The sequence below is a fragment of the Heptranchias perlo genome, chromosome 33 (assembly GCF_035084215.1).
Source record: "Heptranchias perlo isolate sHepPer1 chromosome 33, sHepPer1.hap1, whole genome shotgun sequence".
NCBI classification, from domain to species: Eukaryota; Metazoa; Chordata; class Chondrichthyes; order Hexanchiformes; family Hexanchidae; genus Heptranchias; species Heptranchias perlo.
Window position 1 is genome coordinate 28,517,646 of NC_090357.1, and position 26,159 is coordinate 28,543,804.

A 26,159-nucleotide genomic window follows, 5' to 3' on the forward strand; every position below is an offset into this window, starting at 1 on the left:
TCTTGTGGATTTTATGCCCAAGGTGAGCATGTTTGTCCTGCGGATTGGGAAACTTTTCTATTTCAAGCATCCAGTGTTAGCATCAAACACTCCCAGGGCAGGTACAGCACAGGTTAGATACAGAGTAAAGCTCCCTCTACACTGTCCCATCAAACACTCCCAGGGCAGGTACAGCACAGGTTAGATACAGAGTAAAGCTCCCTCTACACTGTCCCATCAAACACTCCCAGGGCAGGTACAGCACAGGTTAGATATAGAGTAAAGCTCCCTCCATACTGTCCCATCAAACACTCCCAGGGCAGGTACAACACGGGTTAGATACAAAGTAAAGCTCCTTCTACACTGTCCCATCAAACACTCCCAGGCCAGGTACAACACGGGTTAGATACAAAGTAAAGCTCCCTCTACACTGTCCCATCAAACACTCCCAGGCCAGGTACAACACGGGTTAGATACAGAGTAAAGCTCCCTCTACACTGTCCCATCAAACACTCCCAGGGCAGGTACAGTACGGGTTAGATACAGAGTAAAGCTCCATCTGCACTGTCCCATCAAACACTCCCAGGGCAGGTACAGCACGGGTTAGATACAGAGTAAAGCTCCCTCTACACTGTCCCATCAAACACTCCCAGGACAGGTACAGCACGGGTTAGATACAGAGTAAAGCTCCCTCCACACTGTCCCATCAAACACTCCCAGGGCAGGTACAACACAGGTTAGATACAAAGTAAAGCTCCCTCTACGCTGTCCCATTAAAAACTCCCAGGGCAGGTACAGCACGGGTTAGATACAGAGTAGAGTTCCCTCTACACTGGTCCCATCAAACACTCCCAGGGCAGGTACAACACGGGTTAGATACAGAGTAAAGCTCCCTCTACGCTGGTCCCACAGGGCAGATGCAACTTGTTCGATTCAAAGTAAAGCTCTCTGTACACAATGTCAAGAAAAACATGTCCAACTGCACCAGTGTGATATTTTCCATTTCGCAGACCAAGAATGCTCTGGCCTGTCGGAGTTGCAGAGATGGATGAGGTTGGGACTAAAGCTTATTGTCCAGTGTAAAGGGAGCTTTACTCTGAGCCTAACTAGCATATCTGACCAGGGATTGTTTGATGATGACAATGGGAGCTGAAAGTAAGAACATGTTCTATTTCTTATTGGCAATATCCCTCACCTTGCACACAAAACCCGCTGATTGTGGGGTGAAGGGTGGAACGTTTGCAAACTACAGCAGTGGCATTTAGCTGGTATCCATGGTGAAGTCCCCCAGTGTTAATACTTCAGGGGTGAGACTGCCTGTGATGTGTTTTCACAGTTTGTTATGTCGTATGAACTCTGCCAATCGATGGGAGCCTTGCAGTCACTCCCAGATATCCGTTAAACGGATTTGCTGCAGATCAGATTCTTCTCCTCACCTCACTGAACATATGTTGAAGGTGTAGGGCTTGGTTTCTGGAGTTGCACTGTGCTTTCTAACTGAAAGACTACACTACTGAGGCTTCTGGTGACCAGCAGGACCATGATAACCAGTCAGTGTGTCTCTGCGCAGAAGCTATTTCCATGGTTACAGACCATAGTACGTGGACAGAAAGGGCATCTTCGTTGTGATTCATTTTCTCTACCCCTCCCACCCTCCTTGCTCGGTGTGCAAACAGGAACATAGGTACAGGGGGAGGCCATTCAGCCCCTCGAGCCTGCTCCACCATTCAGTTAGATCATGGCTGATCTGCACCTCAACTCCATTTACCTGCCTTAGCTCCATGCCTCTTGATACACTTACCCAACAAAAACCTATCGATCAAATGCATCATCTGGTGAATTACCGGGCCATATAGGCCAGATAGCATCCATGTTTACTGTGGGGACTGTTCTGTGTTAATGGACCGTAGTTAGGGGGTTGCTGCTTTGGGCCTTTGCATCGGCCCTCATTCTTGCTTCCGATCGACCCCTGCTGGAAAGTGTATGTGGGTGCCGGGTGTGAACAGGATCAGACTTGGCTCCGCAGCCGCTGACAAATGATTGTACCATCGATGCTTATTGCCCAGGGTCCCGGGTGAAATTTGGCCACTTGGGGGGTGGGGGGAGAGTGGAGGCTTACTCCAGATTGAGGCATCATCCACAGGAGGGAAAGGATAAATTGGGAGGGTAAATGAGGAAAAAGAGATAGGTTGGGTACAAATGTGGAGTAGACATATCTAAAAAGAGAAGCTGCCGTGGGTTTAAAGAGGATACTGTGTGCAAAGTTTGAGGACTGCAGTGTTTCACACACGATGCAGTCTGTTAGCACAGTCTGCAGAAGGGTTTATAGGGATTGACGTAAAGTAAACAGTTTCTTGTGTGGGTGTGCGAGTGGGTCCCATTCCAAACGGTTCACAAGTTCATCAAAACTCAACATAATCAGTTCCAAATAAAGCAACAGAGTTGGGTTTCGTTCTGTAGCCAGTGAGAGACGAGGGTTTTCTGTAACCCTTTGCAATGCCTAATCTTTTTAGAGTTCAAGATTAACTTTTTTTAATTTGAGTTCAGTAACATTCTTTGACTGAATTTCTCCATCTGTTTATGTTGAAACACGAAACCAATTTTCAGTGCTGTGTCCAGAGATGTACGTCCCATTACACAAAGTCTGACAGCCACCCAGTCCTGAAACTCATTTTCACGTTGATTGTTGAACAGAAGTGAAGAAGCTCGTCGGGGCTGTGAAGTGTCTCAGTTTGCTGTTAGCTGATTCAAACCCGGCTGCATGATCACTCTGCTTTGAGCATCGGGTGCGAATGATTCAATTATTGGAGGTCGTTGATGCTACTACCTGGCGAGGGGTGTGGAACAGACTCCTGGGGGGTGATTTTAAACCCCAAGAATGGGTGGGTTGGGGGCGGGCGGGAGTTGAAAATTGTTGTTTTTTTGGGTGGCAACCACAAAATTTACGGACTTTTCATTCCCAGTGGGAAGCCTGTACTTTTCCGCGTCGACATTAAACCCGGAAATAAAGCCAGGTTGCGGTCGCGACCCAAAAAACAACAATTTTCAAATCCCACCCTCCCCCAACCCACCCGTTCTTGGGGTTTAAAATCACCCTCCTGGTTAGCATATCCTGGAAGTCTTCGTACAGAGTGCATTTAGAGGATGAGTTTCACGGACTTCTATATGATCATTAAAAAATCTTGTGCAGGGCATACACTTGCTGTCCCCAAACCTCACTTCATGTAGGCACAATTTTTTGTCACTATTTTCTGTCAACATTTACTGTTGTAAATTTCTGTGTCGATTTTTCCAAATCAGCTGTCCAGATGTAGTTATGGGCTCTGGCCAGTGGGTGGCTCCGTGGAGCAGGTTTCTCTCCCAACTCTACCACCATCTTGTACATATCAAAACTTCTACCCATCAACTGACTGCACACAACTCCACAGACAATTTAGTAACAGTATCCTGTCCTGTGGTGGACTTTGATGAGCAGATCAGCTGAAAAACAAAATGACTGATGGAATCTTGGACCCAGAGTGCAGTGGCTGGACAGTTAACCTCAGCGGTTTAAGCCGAGACAGATACAATAGCATTGTAGTCCCAAATGGACATACGAGAAAGATGTACTGGCCCATCCAGCCTGTTCCATACAGTTGTGATGCCTTGCGGAGCACAATACAGACACTCTCCACCCCACCTGGAGTCATGCGATCTCCTGGGAGAGGCAAAAAAACCCAAATAAAAACATAGGCCAATTAGGGGGGAAAATCTGGACAATTCCTCTCCGACTCCCTTAGGCAATCAAAATGAGTCCAGGATTGGCCCTGATTAACATTACAGGGTATCTACCTCTTGTATGAGGTAATCTGTGCCCCAGCCAGAAACAGGTCCAGCTCTCGCTTGAAGGAATTCAGCAAACGGGTGTCCACCGTACGAGCCGGCAGCCTGTTCCACTGGTTCACTATTCTCTGGGAAAAGAACCACGTCCTGACATTTAAACTAGTTCTCCCCTTACATAACTTGTAAGAGTGACCCCTGATTCTCCCTGGCCTATTCAGTTGAAACAATTGGTCTACACAAACACAATCCAGTTGCTTCATCATCTAATGCACCACGATCAAATCACCCCGAAGTCCACGCTGCCCTGAAATTTAGAGCCCCAAGCTCTTTGAGTTATCCAGGTAACTAAGATGCTTTAAATTATGATTCGGAGCTAAACGTACAGGGTGTGAGGCTCAGTTCTGGAGTTGCAGTGTACTTTTCAGTCAAAGGTTGATGGTAGAGAAGCCATTTTATGGAAGTGTGGTGTGCGTGCCAATTTATTGAGTGAGAAATTCAAGGTTGTAATAGGGCTGAATAAAACAGGGAAGCACTCCCTTTCCTGTAGAAAGAGATGGTCACATCCTGGCCCATCATGAGAGATTTCAGGTTCTATTTTCCTTTCCCTCCCCTGCCCCTCTCCGTGTACGATGACACGAGCAGTAAGGAAGTAAGTTGGAGCCTTATTGAGAATGATTGACAGCAGGTAAGAATACAAGAGAGGCTGAGGTGCGAATGACGTTCAGTTGCATTGCAGAGATGGGATTTGTGCAACTGTTTTCAGGTCAGGGAATTCACACTTGGGCCACATGAAAGCTTTGGTTAGCTGTAATGTCATGTTTATTCAGTGCTGCAGGAAGCCATGGTTTCAGAGAGCTGCCTTGTCTTTAACTGGGTTAAATGCTCACGGCACATTGTCATTTGTTCAGGGAGATCAAGGTCTGTGTAAAGAGTTGTACAATACAGGAAAGACCTCTGATTTTCTCCCCCCACGCACCCCCCCCATCCTCAGACTTTGTATCCCCCTCCTCCCCATCCTCAGACTTTGTATCCCCCTCCTCCCCATCCTCAGACTTTGTATCCCCCTCCTCCCCATCCTCAGACTTTGTATCTCCCTCCTCCCCATCCTCAGACTTTGTATCTCCTTCCTCCCCATCCTCAGATTTTGTATCCCCCTCCTCCCCATCCTCAGACTTTGTATCCCCCTCCTTCCCATCCTCAGACTTTGTATCCCCCTCCTCCCCATCCTCAGACTTTGTATCCCCCTCCTCCCCATCCTCAGACTTTGTATCCCCCTCCTCCCCATCCTCAGACTTTGTATCTCCCTCCTCCCCATCCTCAGACTTTGTATCTCCTTCCTCCCCATCCTCAGATTTTGTATCCCCCTCCTCCCCATCCTCAGACTTTGTATCCCCCTCCTTCCCATCCTCAGATTTTGTATCCCCCTCCTCCCCATCCTCAGACTTTGTATCCCCCTCCTCCCCATCCTCAGACTTTGTATCCCCCTCCTCCCCATCCTCAGACTTTGTATCTCCCTCCTCCCCATCCTCAGACTTTGTATCTCCTTCCTCCCCATCCTCAGACTTTGTATCCCCCTCCTCCCCATCCTCAGACTTTGTATCCCCCTCCTCCCCATCCTCCGATTTTGTATCCCCCTCCTCCCCATCCTCAGATTTTGTATCCCCCTCCTCCTCATCGTCAGATTCATAGAATAGAATCATAGAAGTTTACAACATGGAAACAGGCCCTTCGGCCCAACATGGTCCCAATTGCCTGCACTTGGCCCATATCCCTCTATACCCATCTTACCCATGTAACTGTCCAAATGCTTTTTAAAAGACAAAATTGTACCCGCCTCTACTACTGCCTCTGGCAGCTCATTCCAGACACTCACCACCCTTTGAGTGAAAAAATTGCCCCTCTGGACCCTTTTGTATCTCTCCCCTCTCACCTTGATGCAGATTAACACTTCATTTCCACTTCAGGTTCTGCTCCTGTTTAAATCATGGCCTTGTTTTCCTGGTTCTTTGCAGCTTTGAAAGATCCTCACTTCCCCTCCCCATAGGGAGCTGGTCTGTTGGTGGGGAGCTCTCTGTTGTTGCTGAGATGGTATGGAGTCTGATTGATTGACACTCTGCTGTGTGATGGAGCATCTCATTCAATTCATACTGACGAGGGTAATTCAGCCTATAATCAGAGCATTGTATCGTTAAATGCACTGAACCGCGTTTGGTGTTAAAGAACTCTGGGCGATTTGGCTCTTTTGCCTGGATTGATGATTTGGGGGTGGGGGTGGGGAGGGCCCTTGTGAATACTGTATGTTTCTGTGCGATGAGCAGAGACAGTTGGGGTCAGTTGCATACTGTAGATACTGCTGTTGAGCCTTAACGCTCACCGTGACATGTTGCTGATCGACCCTGGGAACTGTTATTCCTGGGATTTCAGTGAAGCTCAATGTTTGGTGTGTGAAGTTCTGATACTTTTTTCTCTTGAAATGTGAAAAACACCCTTCGAAATGTGAGTTGTGACTGTGGACAGTGTTTGAGCATTAGGTGGTTCAGGTCTATCACTGGTGGGTAGTGATGGGACCAATTTGTTTTATCTAGAATTACATAGAATCTCCATCACAGAAGCAGGCCATTCAGCCCAACTGGTCTATGCTGGTATTTATGCTCCACACACTCGAATTACCTCTTGCCAATCTACCCGCCCCCCCATCCCTTATTTCCCTCTCCCATTTAAGGTGTAAGGAATCTTACAACACCAGGTTACAGTCCAACAGTTTTATTTGAAAATCACACGCTTTCGGAGCTTACCTACCTTCGGAGGTAAGCTCCGAAAGCTTGTGATTTTCAAATAAAACTGTTGGACTGTAACCTGGTGTTGTAAGATTCCTTACATTTGTCCAACCCCAGTCTATCACCGGCATCTCCACATCATGACCATTTAAGGTGAAGATTTAAGGGTGTTAACTCAGAGACCAAAGCATTAACTTGTATTAGTTTCAGTCCAATTTTTGCTGCAATACCTTGGCACTGATACATTAAGTAATAACTCAGAGTGGTTTGTGAATTATAGGGTTAAATTTGGGGTGGAGGTAGATGCACTATATTTATCATCCGTGCTCTTGGGGAGGTTAGATAATCTGCCATGGGTCTGATGGTGATCCAGCATCTTGTACTGGACTCTACATATAAATGGGTTCGGCTATTATGCCTTATTGTGGTTGAACATCTTGCCGACATTCACTGTCCAGACTCGCAAAGCAAGAATGGCCACTGGGTTGGGTACTGGCCTGGGATTGTGGAACAACCACCCCAGGAAGAGTCAACACTATTAGAAGAGCAGAAAATTCTTTGAGGATAAAAATCTACATATTTCCATTGAGATGTGGCAATGTTCTATTGCCCAGTGATGTTCCGGCTGGAATTGTGCTGGGAACACCTGAGGACAGTGGCCCACCTTCCTGCTCCCATGAGTGGTCCTTCATTCCTTTTCTCCATTTTCCCTTCTCCATTCTTCTTCTGAAGGTACCGACTCTTGCTGGGATACAAGTTCCACAGACAGAACAGTCCTCAGGTATATCACCCCAGTGGTCAATCTTAATGTGTGAGTCTAGACAGTGAACGTTAGCAGGCTATTTGACTGCAGAAGGCATTGTAGTCCAGTCCTATCATATCCTTGCCCTACGTTTACTTTTCAGCAAGAGTCACTGGACAGTAAGCAGGAGCAAGGACCCTGGAAGATTGCCCTCCCCAGTGCAGGGACACTGAGGCCAGCTGTAGGGTAACTTGGCTCAGACCGGGAATCAAACCTCTTCCAAGCTCAGTGTCACACTGGGTAGGGGAATCTCTTAAATTAGAGTCTATGTTCCTCCCTCACTGCCATTTTGAGGGCAGTGTTTCATTAGATCTGTTGTTGAATTGGATCCCATCACTGGATTCCGTCAGCCTCTCCCTACAGCCCAATGCTGCTTCCCATGGTTTCTTATCAAGTGATTTCCAATATCCAGAGCTGCTCCACTGAGGAGATGATGATTCTGCCCGAGCGGGTTTGTGGTTGGAACACAGGATAGTCTCCGTTAATTACCGGCTGATATTCAGACTGGAGCCTACCCCTGAACATTCTTCGAGTGTCTGCTGAGGGTGAGCGAGATTATTACATCATCTTTGTTTTGATTTTTGAAGAATGTTTCTTGAATGTGCAAAATCACACTGCAGTAAGAGGGAAGCCAATCCGAAAACTGGAACACAGCAGATCTACCAATCTGGTTTGGGGAGGACATACTGCAATGGGGGGACCTTGAGCTCATTTACAGCACAGGGCAATAAAATCATGCACTGGTATTTGTATCAGCTAGTTTGGTGCACTGTCTCTTGGGGAAAGCACGACTTAGGATTGGTATTGGATTTGAGCAGGTCTCTGCACTGGAGGAAGAACCAGACACCTTTCAAGTCCCAGATTTTCTCAGTGTTGGCGCGAGGTTATTGCTGCTAACTATTCATCGAGAGACCTGGACCAACATCTTATTAAAACTCAGGATTTCTTTGTCCCGGCTGAAGCTACATGGTCCGATGGTCAAATAACCATTCTTCAATTCCTTGAAGGTCAAGTTGACCGCACTCGCTAAGCTCCTGTGACCAGCTGGATGACTGCTGGGTGCTGCCAGCTCTATCTACTCCTTCTGTGGGGGACTCTGGACTTTGACATCCAATACCATCCCACCCCCTCGTCCTCATGTTTCATTTTGATCTGCGCTCCAGGATATTGACTGTATCACAACCACAAAGCTCCAACGAATCACGCTGTGAGATGAGGCACACTTCAGAAAATAAACTGTATGGGTGTTTCCAAAAGTGTGAACTGTTTGTCCCAAATCCACTTACAGGTGGTTACAGTAACATTAAACTGTGACTCCTTCACTACTTGGGAAATGGGAGTTCGCAAGCTGGTATCCAATAAGAATTATCCCAGTTTGGATTTGATTTAGTTTCCTTTAGCCTCCTGGCCGCTGAGGTTACTGGACGAAGGTGGTGATCGTGAAATAGGGTGATGTATGTAACCTGGGATAACGAGAGTTAACTCTGACCCTTGGCCCGTGATCTGATGTATGTAACTCCCCCGCCCTGGTGCGGGTATAATTGTGTTCCCAAGCCTGTTCAGGAAACTACTAGTCTGTCTTTGTTAGGTAAACTGCAAGTCAGACCTGGGGAAAGAACACACTGTCCAAACATTCTCAGACCCGGGGAATGGACAGACTGTTGAAGATTCTCAGACCCGGGAAAAGGACATACTGTCCAAACATTCTCAGATCTGGGGAAAGAACATACTGTCCAAATATTCTCAGATCTGGGAAAGAACATACTGTCCAAACATTCTCAGACCTGGGGAAAGAACATACTGTCCAAACATTCTCAGACCCGGGGAATGGACAGACTGTTGAAGATTCTCAGACCCGGGAAAAGGACATACTGTCCAAACATTCTCAGATCTGGGGAAAGAACATACTGTCCAAATATTCTCAGATCTGGGAAAGAACATACTGTCCAAACATTCTCAGACCTGGGGAAAGAACATACTGACCAAAGATTCTCAGACCCGGGAAAGAACATACTGTCCAAACATTCTCAGATCTGGGGAAAGAACATACTGTCCAAACATTCTCAGACCTGGGGAAAGAACATACTGTCCAAATATTCTCAGATCTGGGAAAGAACATACTGTCCAAACATTCTCAGACCTGGGGAAAGAACATACTGTCCAAACATTCTCAGACCCGGGGAATGGACAGACTGTTGAAGATTCTCAGACCCGGGAAAAGGACATACTGTCCAAACATTCTCAGATCTGGGGAAAGAACATACTGTCCAAATATTCTCAGATCTGGGAAAGAACATACTGTCCAAACATTCTCAGACCTGGGGAAAGAACATACTGACCAAAGATTCTCAGACCCGGGAAAGAACATACTGTCCAAACATTCTCAGATCTGGGGAAAGAACATACTGTCCAAACATTCTCACACCCGGGAAAGAAAATACTGATGAAACATTCTCACACCCGGGGAAAGAACATACTGTCAAAACATTCTCAGACATGGGAAAGAACATACTGTCTGGACATTCTCAGACCTGGGGAAAGAACATACTGTCCATACATTCTCACACCCGGGAAAGAAAATACTGATGAAACATTCTCACACCCGGGGAAAGATCATACTGTCAAAACATTCTCCGACCCAGGGGAAGAACATACTGTCCAAACATTCTCAGACCTGGGGAAAGAATGTACTGTCCAAACATTCTCAGACCCGGGGAAAGAATGTACTGTCCAAACATTCTCAGACCCGGGGAAAGAACATACTGTCCAAACATTCTCAGACCCGGGGAAAGAATATCCTGTCCAAACATTCTCAGACCTGGGGAAAGAACATATTGTTCAAACATTCTCAGACCTGGTAAGAACATACTGTCCAAACATTCTCAGACCTGGGGAAGAACATACTGTCCAAACATTCTCAGTCTGGGGAAGAACATACTGTCCAAACATTCTCAGACCCGGGGAAAGGACATACTGTCCAAACATTCTCAGACCCGGGGAAAGGACATACTGTCCAAACATTCTCAGACCCGGGGAAAGGACATATCGTCGAAACATTCTCAGATCTGGAGAAAGAACATACTGTCCAAACATTCTCAGACCCGGGGAATGGACAGACTGTTCAGGAAACTACTAGTCTGTCTTTGTTAGATAAACTGCAAGTCAGACCTGGGGAAAGAACACACTGTCCAAACATTCTCAGACCTGGGGAAGAACATACTGTCCAAACATTCTCAGACCCGGGGAAAGGACATACTGTCCAAACATTCTCAGACCCGGGGAAAGGACATACTGTCCAAACATTCTCAGACCCGGGGAAAGGACATAATGTTGAAACATTCTCAGACCCGGGAAAAGACATATCGTTGAAACATTATCAGATCTGGAGAAAGAACATACTGTCCAAATATTCTCAGATCTGGGAAAGAACATACTGTCCAAACATTCTCAGACCTGGGGAAAGAACATACTGACCAAAGATTCTCAGACCCGAGAAAGAACATACTGTCCAAACATTCTCAGATCTGGGGAAAGAACATACTGTCCAGACATTCTCACACCCGGGAAAGAAAATACTGATGAAACATTCTCACACCCGGGGAAAGAACATACAGTCAAAACATTCTCAGACATGGGAAAGAACATACTGTCTGGACATTCTCAGACCTGGGAAAAGAACATCCTGTCCAAACATTCTCAGACACGGGAAAGAACATACTGTTCAGACTTTCTCAGACCTGGGTAAAGAACATATTGCCCAAACATTCTCAGACCCGGGGAAAGAACATTCTGTCCAAACATTCTCAGACCCGGGGAAAGAACATACTGTCCAAACATTCTCCGACCCAGGGGAAGAACATACTGTCCAAACATTCTCAGACCCGGGGAAAGAATGTACTGTCCAAACATTCTCAGACCCGGGGAAAGAATATACTGTCCAAACATTCTCAGACCTGGGGAAGAACATCCTGTCCAAACATTCTCAGACCTGGGGAAAGAACATATTGTTCAAACATTCTCAGACCTGGTAAGAACATACTGTCCAAACATTCTCAGACCTGGTAAGAACATATTGTCCAAACATTCTCAGACCTGGTCAGAACATACTGTCCAAACATTCTCAGACCTGGGGATGGAACATACTGTCCAAACATTCTCTGACCCGGGGAACGAATATACTGTCCAAACATTCTCAGATCTGGGGAAAGAACATACTGTCCAAAGAATCTCAGACCCGGGGAAAGAACATACTGTCCAAACATTCTCAGACCCGGGGAACGAACATACTGTCCAAATATTCTCAGACCTGGGGGAAGAACATACTGTCCAGACATTCTCAGATCTGGGGAAAGAACATACTGACCAAAGATTCTCAGACCCGGGGAAAGAATATACTGTCCAAACATTCTCAGACCCGGGGAAAGAATATACTGTCCAAACATTCTCAGACCCGGGGAAAGAACATACTGTCCAAACATTCTCAGACCCGGGGAAAGAACATACTGTCCAAACATTCTCAGACCTGGGGAAGAACATACTGTCCAAACATTCCCAGACCTGGGGAAAGAACATACTGTCCAAACATTCTCAGACCTGGGGTAAGAACATCCTGTCCAAACATTCTCAGACCTGGGGAAAGAACATACTGTCCAAACATTCTCAGACCTGGGGAAGAACATACTGTCCAAACATTCTCAGACCCGGGGAAAGAACATACTGTCCAAACATTCTCAGACCTGGTAAGAACATATTGTTCAAACATTCTCAGACCTGGGGAAGAACATACTGTCCAAACATTCTCAGACCTGGTAAGAACATATTGTTCAAACATTCTCAGACCTGGGGAAAGAACATACTGTCCAAACATTCTCAGACCTGGTAAGAACATATTGTTCAAACATTCTCAGACCTGGGGAAAGAACATACTGTCCAAACATTCTCAGACCTGGTAAGAACATATTGTTCAAACATTCTCAGACCTGGGGCTGGAACATACTGTCCAAACATTCTCTGACCCGGGGAACGAATATACTGTCCAAACATTCTCAGACCTGGGGCTGGAACATACTGTCCAATTATTGTCAGATCCGTGCAAAGAACATACAGACCATACATTCTCGGACCAGGAGAAAGAACATATTGTCCAAACATTCCCAGACGTGGGGAAAGAAAATAATGACCAATTATTGTCAGACCTGGGAAAGAACATACTGTCCAAACATTCTCAGTCTGGGGAAGAACATACTGTCCAAACATTCTCAGACTGGGGGAAAGAACTTACTGTCCAAACATTCTCCGAGCCTGGGGAAGAACATATTGTCCAAACATTCTCAGACCTGGGGATGGAATATAACGTCCAAACATTCTCAGACTGGGGAAAGAACATACTGTCCAGACATTCTCAGACCCAGGGAAATAACATACTGTCCAAACATTCCCAGACGTGGGCAAAGAACACACCGTTCAAACATTCCCAGATGTGGGGAAAGAACATACTGTCCAACCATTCTCAGACCTGGAGATGGAACATACTGTCCAAACATTCTCGGACCAGGAGAAAGAACATATTGTCAAAACATTCTCAGACCTGGGGAAAAGACATACTGTCCAGACATTCTTAGACCCGGGGAAAGAACATACTGTCCAAACATTCTCAGACCTGGGGAAAAGACATACTGTCCAGACATTCTTAGACCCGGGGAAAGAACATACTGTCCAAACATTCTCACACCCGGGAAAGAACATACTGTCCAGACATTCTCACACCCGGGAAAGAACATACTGTCCAAACATTCTCACACCCGGGGAGAGAACATACTGTCCAAACATTCTCACACCCGGGAAAGAACATACTGTCCAAACATTCTCACACCCGGGAAAGAACATACTGTCCAAACATTCTCACACCCGGGAAAGAACATACTGTCCAAACATTCTCACACCCGGGGAGAGAACATACTGTCCAAACATTCTCACACCCGGGAAAGAACATACTGTCCAAACATTCTCACACCCGGGGAGAGAACATACTGTCCAAACATTCTCACACCCGGGAAAGAACATACTGTCCAAACATTCTCACACCCGGGGAGAGAACATACTGTCCAAACATTCTCAGACCTGGGGAAGAATTTACTGACCAAACATTCTCATACCCGGGGAGAGAACATACTGTCCAAACATTCTCAGACCCGGGGAAAGAACATACTGTCCAAACATTCTCAGACCCGGGGAAAGAACATACTGTGAAATTATTGTCAGATCCGCGCAAAGAACATCCTGTCCAGACATTCTCGGACCAGGAGAAAGAACATATTATCCAAACATTCTCAGACCCGGGGAAAGGACATACTGTCCAAACATTCTCACACCCGGGAAAGAGCATACTGTCCAGACATTCCTAGACCCGGGGAAAGAACATACTGTCCAAACATTCTCAGACACAGGAAAAGAACATACTGTCCAAACATTCTCAGACACAGGAAAAGAACATACCGTCCAGACATTCTCAGACCTGGGGATGGAACATACTGTCCAAACATTCTCCGACCCTGGGGAAGAACATACTGTCCAAACTGTCTCAGACCTGGGGAAAGAACATACCGTTCAAACATTCCCAGATGTGGAGAAAGAACACACCGTTCAAACATTCCCAGATGTGGGGAAAGAACATACTGTCCAACCATTCTCAGACCCAGGGAAAGAACATACTGTCCAAACATTCTCAGACCTGGTAAGAACATACTGTCCAAACATTCTCAGACCTGGGGATGGAACATACTGTCCAAACATTCTCAGACCTGGGGATGGAATATACTGTCCAAACATTCTCAGACCCGGGGAAAGAACATACTGTCCAATTATTGTCAGATCCGCGCAAAGAACATACTGTCCGAACATTCCCAGACGTGGGGAGAGAACATTCTGTCCAAACATTGCCAGACGTGGGGAAAGAACATACTGTCCAAACAGTCTCAGACTGGGGAAAGAACATACTGTCCAAACATTCTCAGACCCGGAGAAAGAACATACTGTCCAGACATTCTCAGACCCGGAGAAAGAACATACTGTCCAGACATTCTCAGACCCGGGGAAAGAACATACTGTCCAAACATTCTCAGACCTGGGGAAAGAACATACTGTCCAGACATTCTCAGACCCGGGGAAAGAACATACTGTCCAAACATTCTCAGACCCGGGGAACGAACATACTGTCCAAACATTCTCAGACCCGGGGAAAGAACATACTGTCCAGACATTCTCAGACCCGGGGAAAGAACATACTGTCCAAACATTCTCAGACCCGGGGAACGAACATACTGTCCAGACATTCTCAGACCCGGGGAAAGAACATACTGTCCAAACATTCTCAGACCCGGGGAAAGAACATACTGTCCAGACATTCTCAGACCCGGGGAAAGAACATACTGTCCAAACATTCTCAGACCCGGGGAAAGAACATACTGTCCAGACATTCTCAGACCCGGAGAAAGAACATACTGTCCAAACATTCTCAGACCCGGGGAAAGAACATACTGTCCAGACATTCTCAGACCCGGGGAAAGAACATACTGTCCAAACATTCTCAGATCCGGGGAACGAACGTACTGTTCAAACATTCTCAGACCCGGGGAAAGAACATACTGTCCAAACATTCTCAGATCCGGGGAACGAACGTACTGTCCAAACATTCTCAGACCCGGGGAAAGAACATACTGTCCAGACATTCTCAGACCCGGGGAAAGAACATACTGTCCAAACATTCTCAGATCCGGGGAACGAACGTACTGTTCAAACATTCTCAGACCCGGGGAAAGAATATATTGTCCAAACATTCTGAGATCCGGGATTGAACATACTGTCCAAATATTCTAAAAAGTTAAAAACAGTGGATGTCCAAAGGGACCTCGGGGTTCAGGTACATAGATCATTGAAGTGTCATGAACAGGTGCAGCAAATAATCAAGAAGCCAAATGGAATGCTGGCCTTTACATCTGGAGGACGAGAGTACAAGGGGGCAGAAGTTATGCTGCAGCGATACAAATCCCTGGTTGGACTGCACCTGGAGTACTGTGAGCAGTTCTGGGCACCGCACCTTCGGAAGGACATATTCGGCTTCATTTTAGCACCCGCTATCGGGTGCGTTCCTGGCGGGGCGGGGGGGGGCTCTGAAAATCAGGGAAGTCCGGAGCCCGGCTCCAACCCGCCCAATTCCGGGTTCCCCACAGACGTGCCGGCGTGCGCGCGCAGCCCCTGCAGGTGGGAATCCTGCAGGCAATTAAAGCCAGCGGGGTGCCACTTGAGACTATTTACTTAGGTATTTCAGGTCATTAACAGACCTGATTAAGTGAATATGTTAGGAGGGGTGGGATTTTATAGACAACTGGGACTGTTTCCCATACTGGGGGAAACACTCCCAGTTAAATTGGACGTGTTGCAGCTGTCAGCCTGTGGCAGCTGCAAAGGTCCATTTGACAGGTGGTGGGGGGAGACCCTCACTCATTGCAGGAGGCCACTCTGTCATTTGGGACAAAGTTTGGCCTCCACCACCCTCCTCCTGACAAGAAAATTCACCAACTTGCACACTTACCCCGGGGTCCAGAGACATGTACCTACCTTGCGGACCCACTCAGATGTACATCTTCTGGATGGGGGCCGCCGTAGCTGCAGTCATGACCTCCTCGGAGGGCGAACAGCATCACCAGCCTCGCCGGCCACCTCTGACACGTGGAGCTCCACAACACAGTGCTGTGACACATCCACCTACCTGCACAGCAGGAGGGAGGGCTACCGCAGAGAGAGATGCATCGCAGAGGGCACTACCCTCGCCACAGGGTCCACAGACCGAGGCTCAGCTTCCTGTACCTCTCTGAGCAGCAGTGCACATGGAGGCTCAGAGTCACTCGACATGTAGTCGTGGACATCTGCAGCCTCCTTCATGCCGAGCTGCTCCCGGCTGGCCCGAGCACCACCTTCCTACCTGTCGCTGTCAAAGTCATCACTGCCCACAACAACTTCTCCTCCGCATCCTTCCAGGGTGCCACCGGGGACATCGCCGACGTCTCCACAAAAGAGCCCTGCAAATACACCTACACCACTCTGCAGTGACACAATGGGTGTCATCAGTTGTGGGTCTTAATTGTGATCCTCAGGAAAGGGCATTATTGCACAAACCAGACAAGATTCGCAAAGACGTGGCAGTGGTGGTGACAATATAACATGTAATGTGAGTTGGTCAGAAATTCAATATAAGTAAAAACCATGGCAAACCCTCAAACACCCTTGTGCATCCCCTTCATGCTCACGACACGTTTGCCTTACGCTGCCTACTGCACATATGTGATGCATGCCCTGTGGCTGCAGCACAGGTAGTGGCAGGTTGAGTGAGGCTGACTGTGAAAGAGATGCACGAGAGGGTGAGTATGAGATAGAGCCATGAGATTGTATGAGGATTGGGTTGAGTGGTAGTGGCGGGATGAGTACTGTCGAGGTGAGTAAGTGCAGGTAAGATGAGGATGAGGTTTGAGTGGGTATGAGGGGTGATGTGACAGAGTAGTGTTGGCAGTGCAGAAGGAGATGTGGGGTGGGGGCGGTGATGTGGCAGACGGGGTGTAGGGGATTGAGTAAGTGTACTCACTTTGGCTGACCTACTTAGGTCATTGCAGCGCCTCCTGCACTGTATGCAGGTGGGCGATACGTTGGTGGTGCAGGTGACCTCCTCTGCCACCTCGAGCCAGGCCTTCCTGGTGGCAGAGGCAGGCCGCTTCCTCCCGCCCGCCGGGGGGAAGATCTCTGTCCTCCCCCTCCTCACCCCATCTAATGATATCTGGAGTGAGGCATCATTAAACTGGGAGCAGCCTTCCCCCTGGGCTGCTCCATGCTGTAATTTTTGCTATTTGTTGCAGCATCTGTCAGTGGAGGACTGCCCCTTTAAATTGAGCTCCTCCAGCTGACAGATCTTACTGCGCATGCACAGCCCGCCCGACGTGCAGATCAGCAGTGGGGAACCCGGAAGACCAGGTAAGTGGATGCAATTAGGCTGCGATCGCGCGGGGGGCAGACTAATTTCACCGGGCACGTTACCCACACGCCCAATAGCCCCCCCCGCCGCGAACCCACAGCCCTGGTAACATCGAGCCCATTGCCCTTGGAGGGAGTGCACCGTAGGTTTACTGGAATGATACCCGGACTTCAAGGGTTAAGTTACGAGGAGAGATTACACAAATTGGGGTTGTATTCTCTGGAGTTTCGAAGGTTAAGGGGTGATCTGATCGAAGTTTATAAGATATTAAGGGGAACTGATAGGGTGGATAGAGAGAAACTATTTCCGCTGGTTGCGGATTTTAGGAGTAGGGGGCACAGTCTAAAAATTAGAGCCAGACCTTTCAGGAGTGAGATTAGAAAACATTTCTACACACAAAGGGTGGTAGAAGTTTGGAACTCTCTTCCGCAAACGGCAATTGATACTAGCTCAATTGGTAAATTTAAATCTGAGATAGATAGCTTTTTGGCAACCAAAGGTATTAAGGGATATGGGCCAAAGGCAGGTATATGGAGTTAGATCACAGATCAGCCATGATCTTATCAAATGGCGGAGCAGGTTCGAGGGGCTGAATGGCCTACTCCTGTTCCTGTGTTCCTACGTTCTGAGATCCGGGATTGAACATACTGTCCAGGTGTTCTCACTTTTAAATAGATCGCACCTCCCGCAGAGGTAAGTTTCAGAGGCTGATAGTGCAGGCAGAGAGGGAACTGGGTTTCCGATCTAGTGGCATTTGAGACTCCTGCAAAAATCACTAATATCCATCAACCATGCTTGTTACACCAACCGTTCTTTTTAAGCAGATTGATAATCTTTTTGAGCAGAACGAAAGCTGCAGACCTATCTTTAGGGAAGGGTCCCTCAGCACGGGGCTTCGTCTAAGTGACTGCCCTTCCTGTGTGAGGATGGACTTTGAGTATCAACAAGGCTATTCGACTGTCTGAAGCATCATGTCGGAGCCCATTCTTGTCTTCACTCGATACCCACACTCATGTACTTGTCAGTAGGGATCACTGGATAGAGATCAGGAACTGGAACCCTGGCTGACTTCCCCTCCCCTCGAACCACTCCCCTCCCCTCCTTAACCCAATGGTACCCAGGTCATTGTAACCACCCCACTGCTACCCTGGCTGAGTTTGGCTAACTCATCAGCGACAGGGGATTGTTGCTGGCACTTGTGCTCACTGGCTCTCCCAGCGAAGCCACCACACACTGTCCCTCAACCACACCCAGTGCAAGGAACTCACTGACGATTTTATCCTATTTTTATATGTTGCAATGTGAGTCACGATTATTTCATCGTTTGAATATCTGGATAATTCACATTCTTCAGATACGCGATAGTTTCTGTTTTTCCATATGGAATTATTTTGTTCTTCATCGGAAATTTTCTTTTAAAGCTCCTTTGCTCTGTTTGGGACAGATATCGTGAAATTATCCGACAGGATCGAATAGAAACTGAGACACCTTGAAATAAAAATGGTGATTGGGGGTGAGGTCTTTGAGGGCTTCTGTGGGGAGGGAGGGAGAGTGAGATAGAGAGAGAGCGAGAGGGAGATAGAGAAATAGAGAGAGAGAGGGGATAGGGAGAGACCGAGATAGAGAGATAGATAGAGGGAGAGAGGGGGGATAGAGAGAGAGGGAGAGAGAGAGAGAGGGAGATAGAGAGAGAGCAAGAGAGAGATAGAGAAATAGAGAGCAGGATAGAGAGAGAGAGAGAGAGAGAGAGACGGAGATAGAGAGAGAGCTGGAGGGAGAGGGAGAGAGGGGGGATAGAGAGAGAGGGGGGATAGAGAGAGAGGGGGGATAGAGAGAGAGGGAGAGAGGGAGAGAGGGAGATAGAGAGAGAGGGAGAAGGAGATAGACAGATAGACAGAGAGGGGGAGATAGAGAGATAGTGAGAGAGGGAGGGGGAGAGAGAGACAGGGGGAGTTAGAGAGGGAGTCAGAGAGTGAGAGAGGGAGATAAAGAGAGAGGGAGATAGAGAGAGATAGTGTGATAAAGAGGGGGAAAGAGAGGGAGCAAGATAGTGAGAAAGAGAGAGAGGAGGGGGAGATAGAGCGAGAGAGAGGGAGATAGAGAGAGAGGGAGAGAGAGAGAGGGAAATAGAGAGAGAGTGAGATAGAGAGAGGGGGGAGACAGAAGGAGATAGAGAGATAAAGAGGGAGAGGGTGATAGAGAGAGGAAGATAGAGAGAGAAAGAGGGGGAGACAGTAGGAGAGATAATCAGCAGCACAGTGATTGCAGTATTGTGCATTGAGATTCAGCCCCTTTCCAGCCTCGTGTCTCCTAGAGATTTTATGCAGCTCTTAGAGCTGACGTACAAGGAGCCCTTTGATCCCAATTCATTGAGGACAACCACTAGCTACTCACTGTCCAAGGGGGGTGCTGGAAACAGAGCCTGCAATGTACCAGAGCGTGACCTCCGGACCCTGTCCCTGGGTCAGTTACAAGGGGCAAGTCACCCTGGGTCAGGCACTGGCAGGGTTTTGCCCTCAATCACATCTTATTACATTGAAGCTACTGTTCTTTCTTTAGCTGAAGGTATGGTGTTATTTTGAGGAGAGTCAGAGTCCCTAGGGGCGGGGAAGTGCTCCGCACTCTGAAGCTGTACAATGGCCCTTTAAGCTGGTGACGGCTGTGTCTTGTTTTTAACCAGAAAACAAAAATCATTCTCTTCGAAAAGAATTGCCTGGGTGGGGGTGGGAGAGTCCCTCCCTCCATTGTGACAGAGCCCACTCCCTCCATCTCCGTTTAACTGTGCTGTTTCATGGTTGTCATGTGGCTAAGCTTCTTGTACTGAGCTTGGAGTTCTTGGGACTCGAAGGTCCGTGAATTACATTTGGGATATCGGGAATCATGGTGAATGTTTACTGGAAAGGAATCACGTTGCGATAATCTCTGCCCAACAGGACCTGAATCATCCAGTGATCCAGTGAACAGCGCACGGGAGGACAGATAGGGAAGGGAAGGGCGTGACTCATAACCCTTGCCGTGTAGTTTGGAGCGAGTGACCAGGGACAGAGCATGACTACAGCACTGTGAAAGGAAACAGTCAGAAGCTCTGTTCCTGTCAATTGGAGTCTTTGCAAAATATACTGTGAACTTCATTCAGTAACTTCCACTATACAGCAGGAAATCTGTGAGGGAGGTTATTTCAACCTTTGTTTTGTGATGAATTCTTTTCTCTGAACTGCTGGGAATATTCAGGAAACAGACCCTTTGGACAGTGTCGTAATCTAAAGTTAGCTCACCAAGCCCTAGTTAGTAAACATCTGCAGCCTTGACTCTGTCCACTCTGTAACAGCTGGAGTCCCAACCTTGTCCACTCCTGTTAATATCTGGAGACCGACCGTATCCACACCCATTAACATCTCAAGGGCAATTAGGGATGGGCAATAAATGCCGGCCTTGCCAGCGACGCCCACATTCCATGAACGAATAAATAAAACATCTGGAGCCCTGGCCCTGACCACTCCCATTAATGTCTGGAGACCAGCCCCATCCACACCCATTAATACCTGGATACTTGCCCTGTTCATGCCTGTTAACACCTGGAGATTGGCTCCATCCACACCCGTTAACATCTGGAGCCCCAGCCCTGTCCATTTCTGTCAACATCTGGAGCTCCGGCCTGTACACTCATATTTGCACTCTGGGGTAATTTCCGTCGTGTCTGCTTTCTCCAGAAAACAAGGATACAGATTCCTGACAACTTCAGAGTGAGAGAATATTATTCAATCGGCTCTGCTTTGAGCAGAGATTCTGGTTTGTGTCTGAGGTCTGAAGTCTCTGGCACAATCTGTCTGTGCACGGTAACCATCATTGCATCTCCTCCTCTCCCTCACTCACCCCTCATTAACCAATACCCACTGACATTTCTCTGGCTTTAACACCCATGTCTGTATCAGTCTTTCCCCATTTAACTTGCCAAATGATTTACTTGATGAGACTGTTGAACTCTGCTGTGAATTTGCCCCTTCTCAGTGACATCCCCCGGACATGCCAGAAACTGTTTCATGTCTAACCACATCACTGCCGTCTGCTACCTGTCCAACTCTGAGCAAACAAACAGATGGGCAGGAGAACGGGTTCTGTTGAAACAGATCATCCAAGTAGCCAATGTCTGTTAACAGTTTGGCATTGATGGATTAGATGGTTTCCTCTCCACCAAAGGGAACTAATCCTCTTCCACAGAATTTACAAGAATGGCTGGAGCTCCAGATGTTAACGGCAATAGACAAGGCTGGAGCTCCAGATGTTAATGGGAGTGGACAGGGCTGGTGCTCCAGATGCTAACGGGAGTGGACAGGGCCGGGGCTTCAGATGTTAACGGAAGTGGACAGGGCCGGGGCTACAGATGTTAACAGGAGTGGACAGGGCTGGGGCTCCAGATGTTAACAGGAATGGACAAGGCCAGGGCTCCTAATGTTAACGGGAATGGACAGGGCCAGGTTCCAGATGTTAAAGGGAGTGGGCAGTGTGTGAAATCTAACCAATGTCCAGTTTCCTATGTGTTGTGATTTTGCGACAGAGAAATGCATGAACCTATTAAGAGCTGTCGTGTTTTCCTAAATGATCGGACCAACTGTTCCGTATCCCAGCTGGGATGTTGAACTGCAGTAATGGGAGTATTGAGTAGGGGTCATCGGTGAAGGACCTCAACTTTCTGGCTGAGCCTGGATGGCTCCATTCCCAGGCAGAACAGCAGAGCGAATGATAGTCCATAATATCCACGTTCCTGATGTGTGATTGTGTCCATGTTTGGAGTTTATCTTGCTTTGAGGGTGAGTGGTGAATGACCAGCAGCTCAACAATCTCGAGCTGCAAGGTCGCCTGACTCACAACTGCCTGTTTTTTCTTTGAGCTGAGTTAGAAGATTCATCAGTGTAGGTTCTGCTCCGTTTGCTTAAACCCCAAATCTGCAGTGTTGCCACCGTCTGAAGGAGAGATGATGGGTTGGTGAGGGGCTGCTATGAGTCTCGGGTCCTCTAATAAAAAATAACTCCCATTACCCTTGAATTTATTGTTTAAACATTGGCCAGTTTCAGAGAAATGTCCTGTTTGAAGGAATTTAAAATAAAAAATGCTTGTTTGCTAAATATTCTCATATTCATATTCCCCTCCCCCCTCTCTCTCTCCCTCCCCCTCACTCTCCCTCCCCCTCACTCACCACTCTGTCTCTCTCCCCCCTCTCTCTCTCTCCCTCTCTCCCCCCCTCTCTCCCCTCCTCCGACACTACTATGGTCATTGCTTCCTAACCTTTCCTCTTTTCTTCCTCCTAATTTCAAAATTCGTGATCCCAAAAACTGAGGTAAAATTCAAGTTCAATGGGGCACAGAACAGGCATTGGTAGATCAGTCGCCTGTTATTCATGCTGCCCAATTTTCCTCTCCTCCTCTAACGTGTTCTGTCCCAGAACCTCGAGAGCGTGGACTGTCTCGGGCCCCTCGGTCTTCTCTCCTTACTGCAATCTACAGGCTTTAAAACCCAAGCTTGGTGTCACCTAACCACCTGCCTCTACATTGCCTGGTCCTGGTGTTGACCTGTGCTATGGTCCTTGGCCCTTCACTTAGCTTCTAAGTAATGTCTACAGACTGAAAAAAGAGAGGGAATATGTGTGTGTACAATGAGTGTTGTCCATTGATTCCTGGTCGGCCGGAGTGACAAGGGAGACAGAGTCAAGGTTAATTTCCTCTCAATGAGGGCATCAGGGAACTATTTGGAGTCATTTTATTTATGGCCAGCAACACAGATTTGAAGTCTGATGAAGACCTGGAGCTGTTTATTTTTCACAGACACTAAGAGAATTTACATTTTGTCATTTCTGGCCTGCTCTTCCTCCCTCTTCTGAGTTTGCGGGCTGCATTGTGTTTCACCTGCACTATCTTCAATCTTTCGCCCCCCTCCTGGAAGCAGCTCCTGGCCTTCTCTTCCACCCATTATCTCTCTCCTTCCTGCTCCTCCCCTCTCCATCCATGTCTGACCTCCTTCCCCCTCCTCGCCTATCCCTTTCTCCGCTCTCCTTGTCTATCTCCCTCCTCCAAGGCGGTAGCTAATTTGGTCTCTTTCAGAGCCCCTCCCTTTGGAACAATTTTAAGTCTCATTGTTTTTTGGTGTTAATTTAGAGCTATTAATGCTTGTTAGCAGGAGAGGGGCTCACTGTGGCCTGCAGTTGTCTGTATCTATAGCAACTCACTGAATGGCCCTGACCCAAACCAAACACAATCCTCACAAGCGTGATGGTGATGAACAGACTCAAGTATCAGTCAATGCCAGGATTTCAGTCTATTGAAGAGAAGAATCTGAAATGAGAATCCTAATTACCATCTAATTGTTTAGGAATAATTAAAATGTATAATTTAGTGTATTGGTGGGGTCCACCAATTAGATTGCTGCAGTCTGAAATACGCTTTTAGAAAGAAGTGGTATGTAAAGTGTCAGCTCGACCTAGACCAGCAGTGTGGAACTGAACTACTCGCCTTGTGCCTGTCCCCATGTTGGTAGCAATTCCCAGATTGGAAGCAAATTGAGAGCTGTGAATTTGACCATCACTGTTCATACCCTTTGAGCATTGTGAAACCGACAGTACAGCACATACTCTGTATCAAACCAGTACCTGAGAGAGTGTGTAAGCTCCACATTCAAAATAATTTATTAAAAAAAAGGCAGTGGTGAGTGTAGGTGACTGGATCACCTGAGATGCTTTGGAATGGCTCACTTCTGGGTTTCATTCTATTCTTGCTGCCCTGGTTTGAAGTTCCTGAGGCAGGAGTTGTGGGGTTGAGGAGATTGCCGATCGCTGCATTCGGATGTGACCTGGGATCGATTCTCTCTCTCCAAGTTACCATCTCATTCCATTCCTTTGTCTCCTATGTGACGTGATGCTGCTTCTCGCTCCTACATGTTTCTGCTCTGCCCCTGTTTTACCCTCTTCATCCATGTTGGAACGGCTTGATTGTGCATCTGGCCTTTGTTAATTGAGCTGACATCTACAATCACTGGTGTGGGGCATGTATTGGACACTTATGCGAAAGTGTGTGAATCATAGAATCATAGAAAGTTACGGCACAGAAGGAGGCCATTTGGCCCATCGTGTCCGTGCCGGCCGAAAAAGACCTATCCAGCTTAATCCCACTTTCCAGCACTTGGTCCGAGCCCAGTAGGTTACAGCATTTCAACTGCACATCAAAGTAGTTTTTAAATGAGTTGAGGGTTTCTGCCTCTCCCACCCTTCCAGGCAGTAAGTTCCAGACCCCCCACAACCCTCTGGGTGAAAAAGTTTCTCCTCAGCTCCCCTCTAATCTTTCTACCAATTACTTTAAATCTGTGCCCCCTGGTCACTGACCCTCTGCTAAGGGAAATAGGTCCTCCCTATCCACTCTATCTAGTCCCGTCATAATTTTATGCACCTCAATTATATCCCACCTCAGCCTCCTTTGTTCCAAAGAAAACAACCCCAGCCTATCCAATCTTTTCTCACAGCTAAAATTCTCCAGCCCAGGCAACATCCTCGTAAATCTCCTCTGTACTCTGTCTAGTGCAATCACATCTTTCCTGTAATGTGGTGACCAGAACTGTACACAGTACTCAAGCTGTGGCCTAACTAGTGTTTTATACAGTTCTAGCATAACCTCCCTGCTCTTACTGAATCGTATCGGCATTAGTAAGTCAGAGGCATGCCTGGCACAGTTTCCCACCATGAACAGAAAAATAATCACATGTAGTAGAGTGGCCATTTGGGTGAGGTATTGAAAGGCAATGGATGCCCACCAAATTCTACCCCAGCACCAAACTGTGCCTTCAGGAGAGGAGGGGAGAAAACTGGGTGGTTGCAAACCTAGCAAAATGATAATACGAAGAGAAAATCCTGGAAACACTGAGCAGGTCGGGCAGCATCTGTGGAGAGAGGAACAGAGTTAACGTTTCAGGTCGATGACCACTCATCAGAACGTTCGGTTGAAAGGCTATTGTTAACTCTGATTCTCTCTCCACAGATACTGCCTGATCTGCTGAGTGTTTCCAGCATTTTCTGTTGTGATATCATATTTCCAGCATCCGCAGTATTTTGCTTTTGTTGTAGTGCAAAATGATAGATGGCTCTGGGGTCTTCAGCCCAAACAGAAGTCCAAGCTGGCTGATGTCTCCATTATCCATTTACTTCTATTTAAAGGAGCCTCACAGACCACGCTTGTAAACTGGATGGAGGATGGGATGTGAGCAACCAATAACAAATAACAGTGATTCAGACATTTATTTCCAGTGGTTCCTTCGATTGAATCATCACATCCAAAATGGCTGTTGTCTGGCGTTGGATGCTGCAGTTACGTCCCATACTGAACTGACACGCCGCCCAGATAATGTCTTCATCCTTTTGCAGATCCAAACGTTTGTGTTGTGACTTCTGTGTGTTGAGTGACATTTGGTGTAAAATGCATCTTTTTTTTGCAAATTCCTTTCAGATTTGGAGTGTGGGGATATTCCATTGCTGACTCCCAGCAGCAACAAAATGATGTCTCAGGCCCTCAAGGCCACATTCAGCGAATTCACCAGGGAACAGCAGAGACTGGGAATCCCGAAAGGTAAACATTACAACTCATTGTGATGGGGGAGTTCCCCATATATTGGTTTCACCTTGGGTATCCTCCAATCAGATGCAGGTGTGACCAAGGCCAGTGCATTTTCTAAAGAGCTCTCACACTGTCAGGGAGTCTTTGTTACCTCTTTAGAAGCAGGA

At 47.3% G+C, this 26,159-nt stretch overlaps 1 protein-coding gene across 2 annotated transcripts in view; it reads left to right on the forward strand.

The window, feature by feature from the left end:
• Nucleotides 1–26,159, forward strand: part of ets1 (v-ets avian erythroblastosis virus E26 oncogene homolog 1) — a 112,787-nt gene that overhangs the window by 45,733 nt on the left and 40,895 nt on the right. For both annotated transcript variants that reach the window (XM_067971103.1, XM_067971104.1), the window contains one exon: nt 25,885–26,004. In XM_067971103.1, coding sequence (XP_067827204.1) covers nt 25,885–26,004 — 120 coding nt within the window. The remainder of the gene's footprint in view (nt 1–25,884; nt 26,005–26,159) is intronic.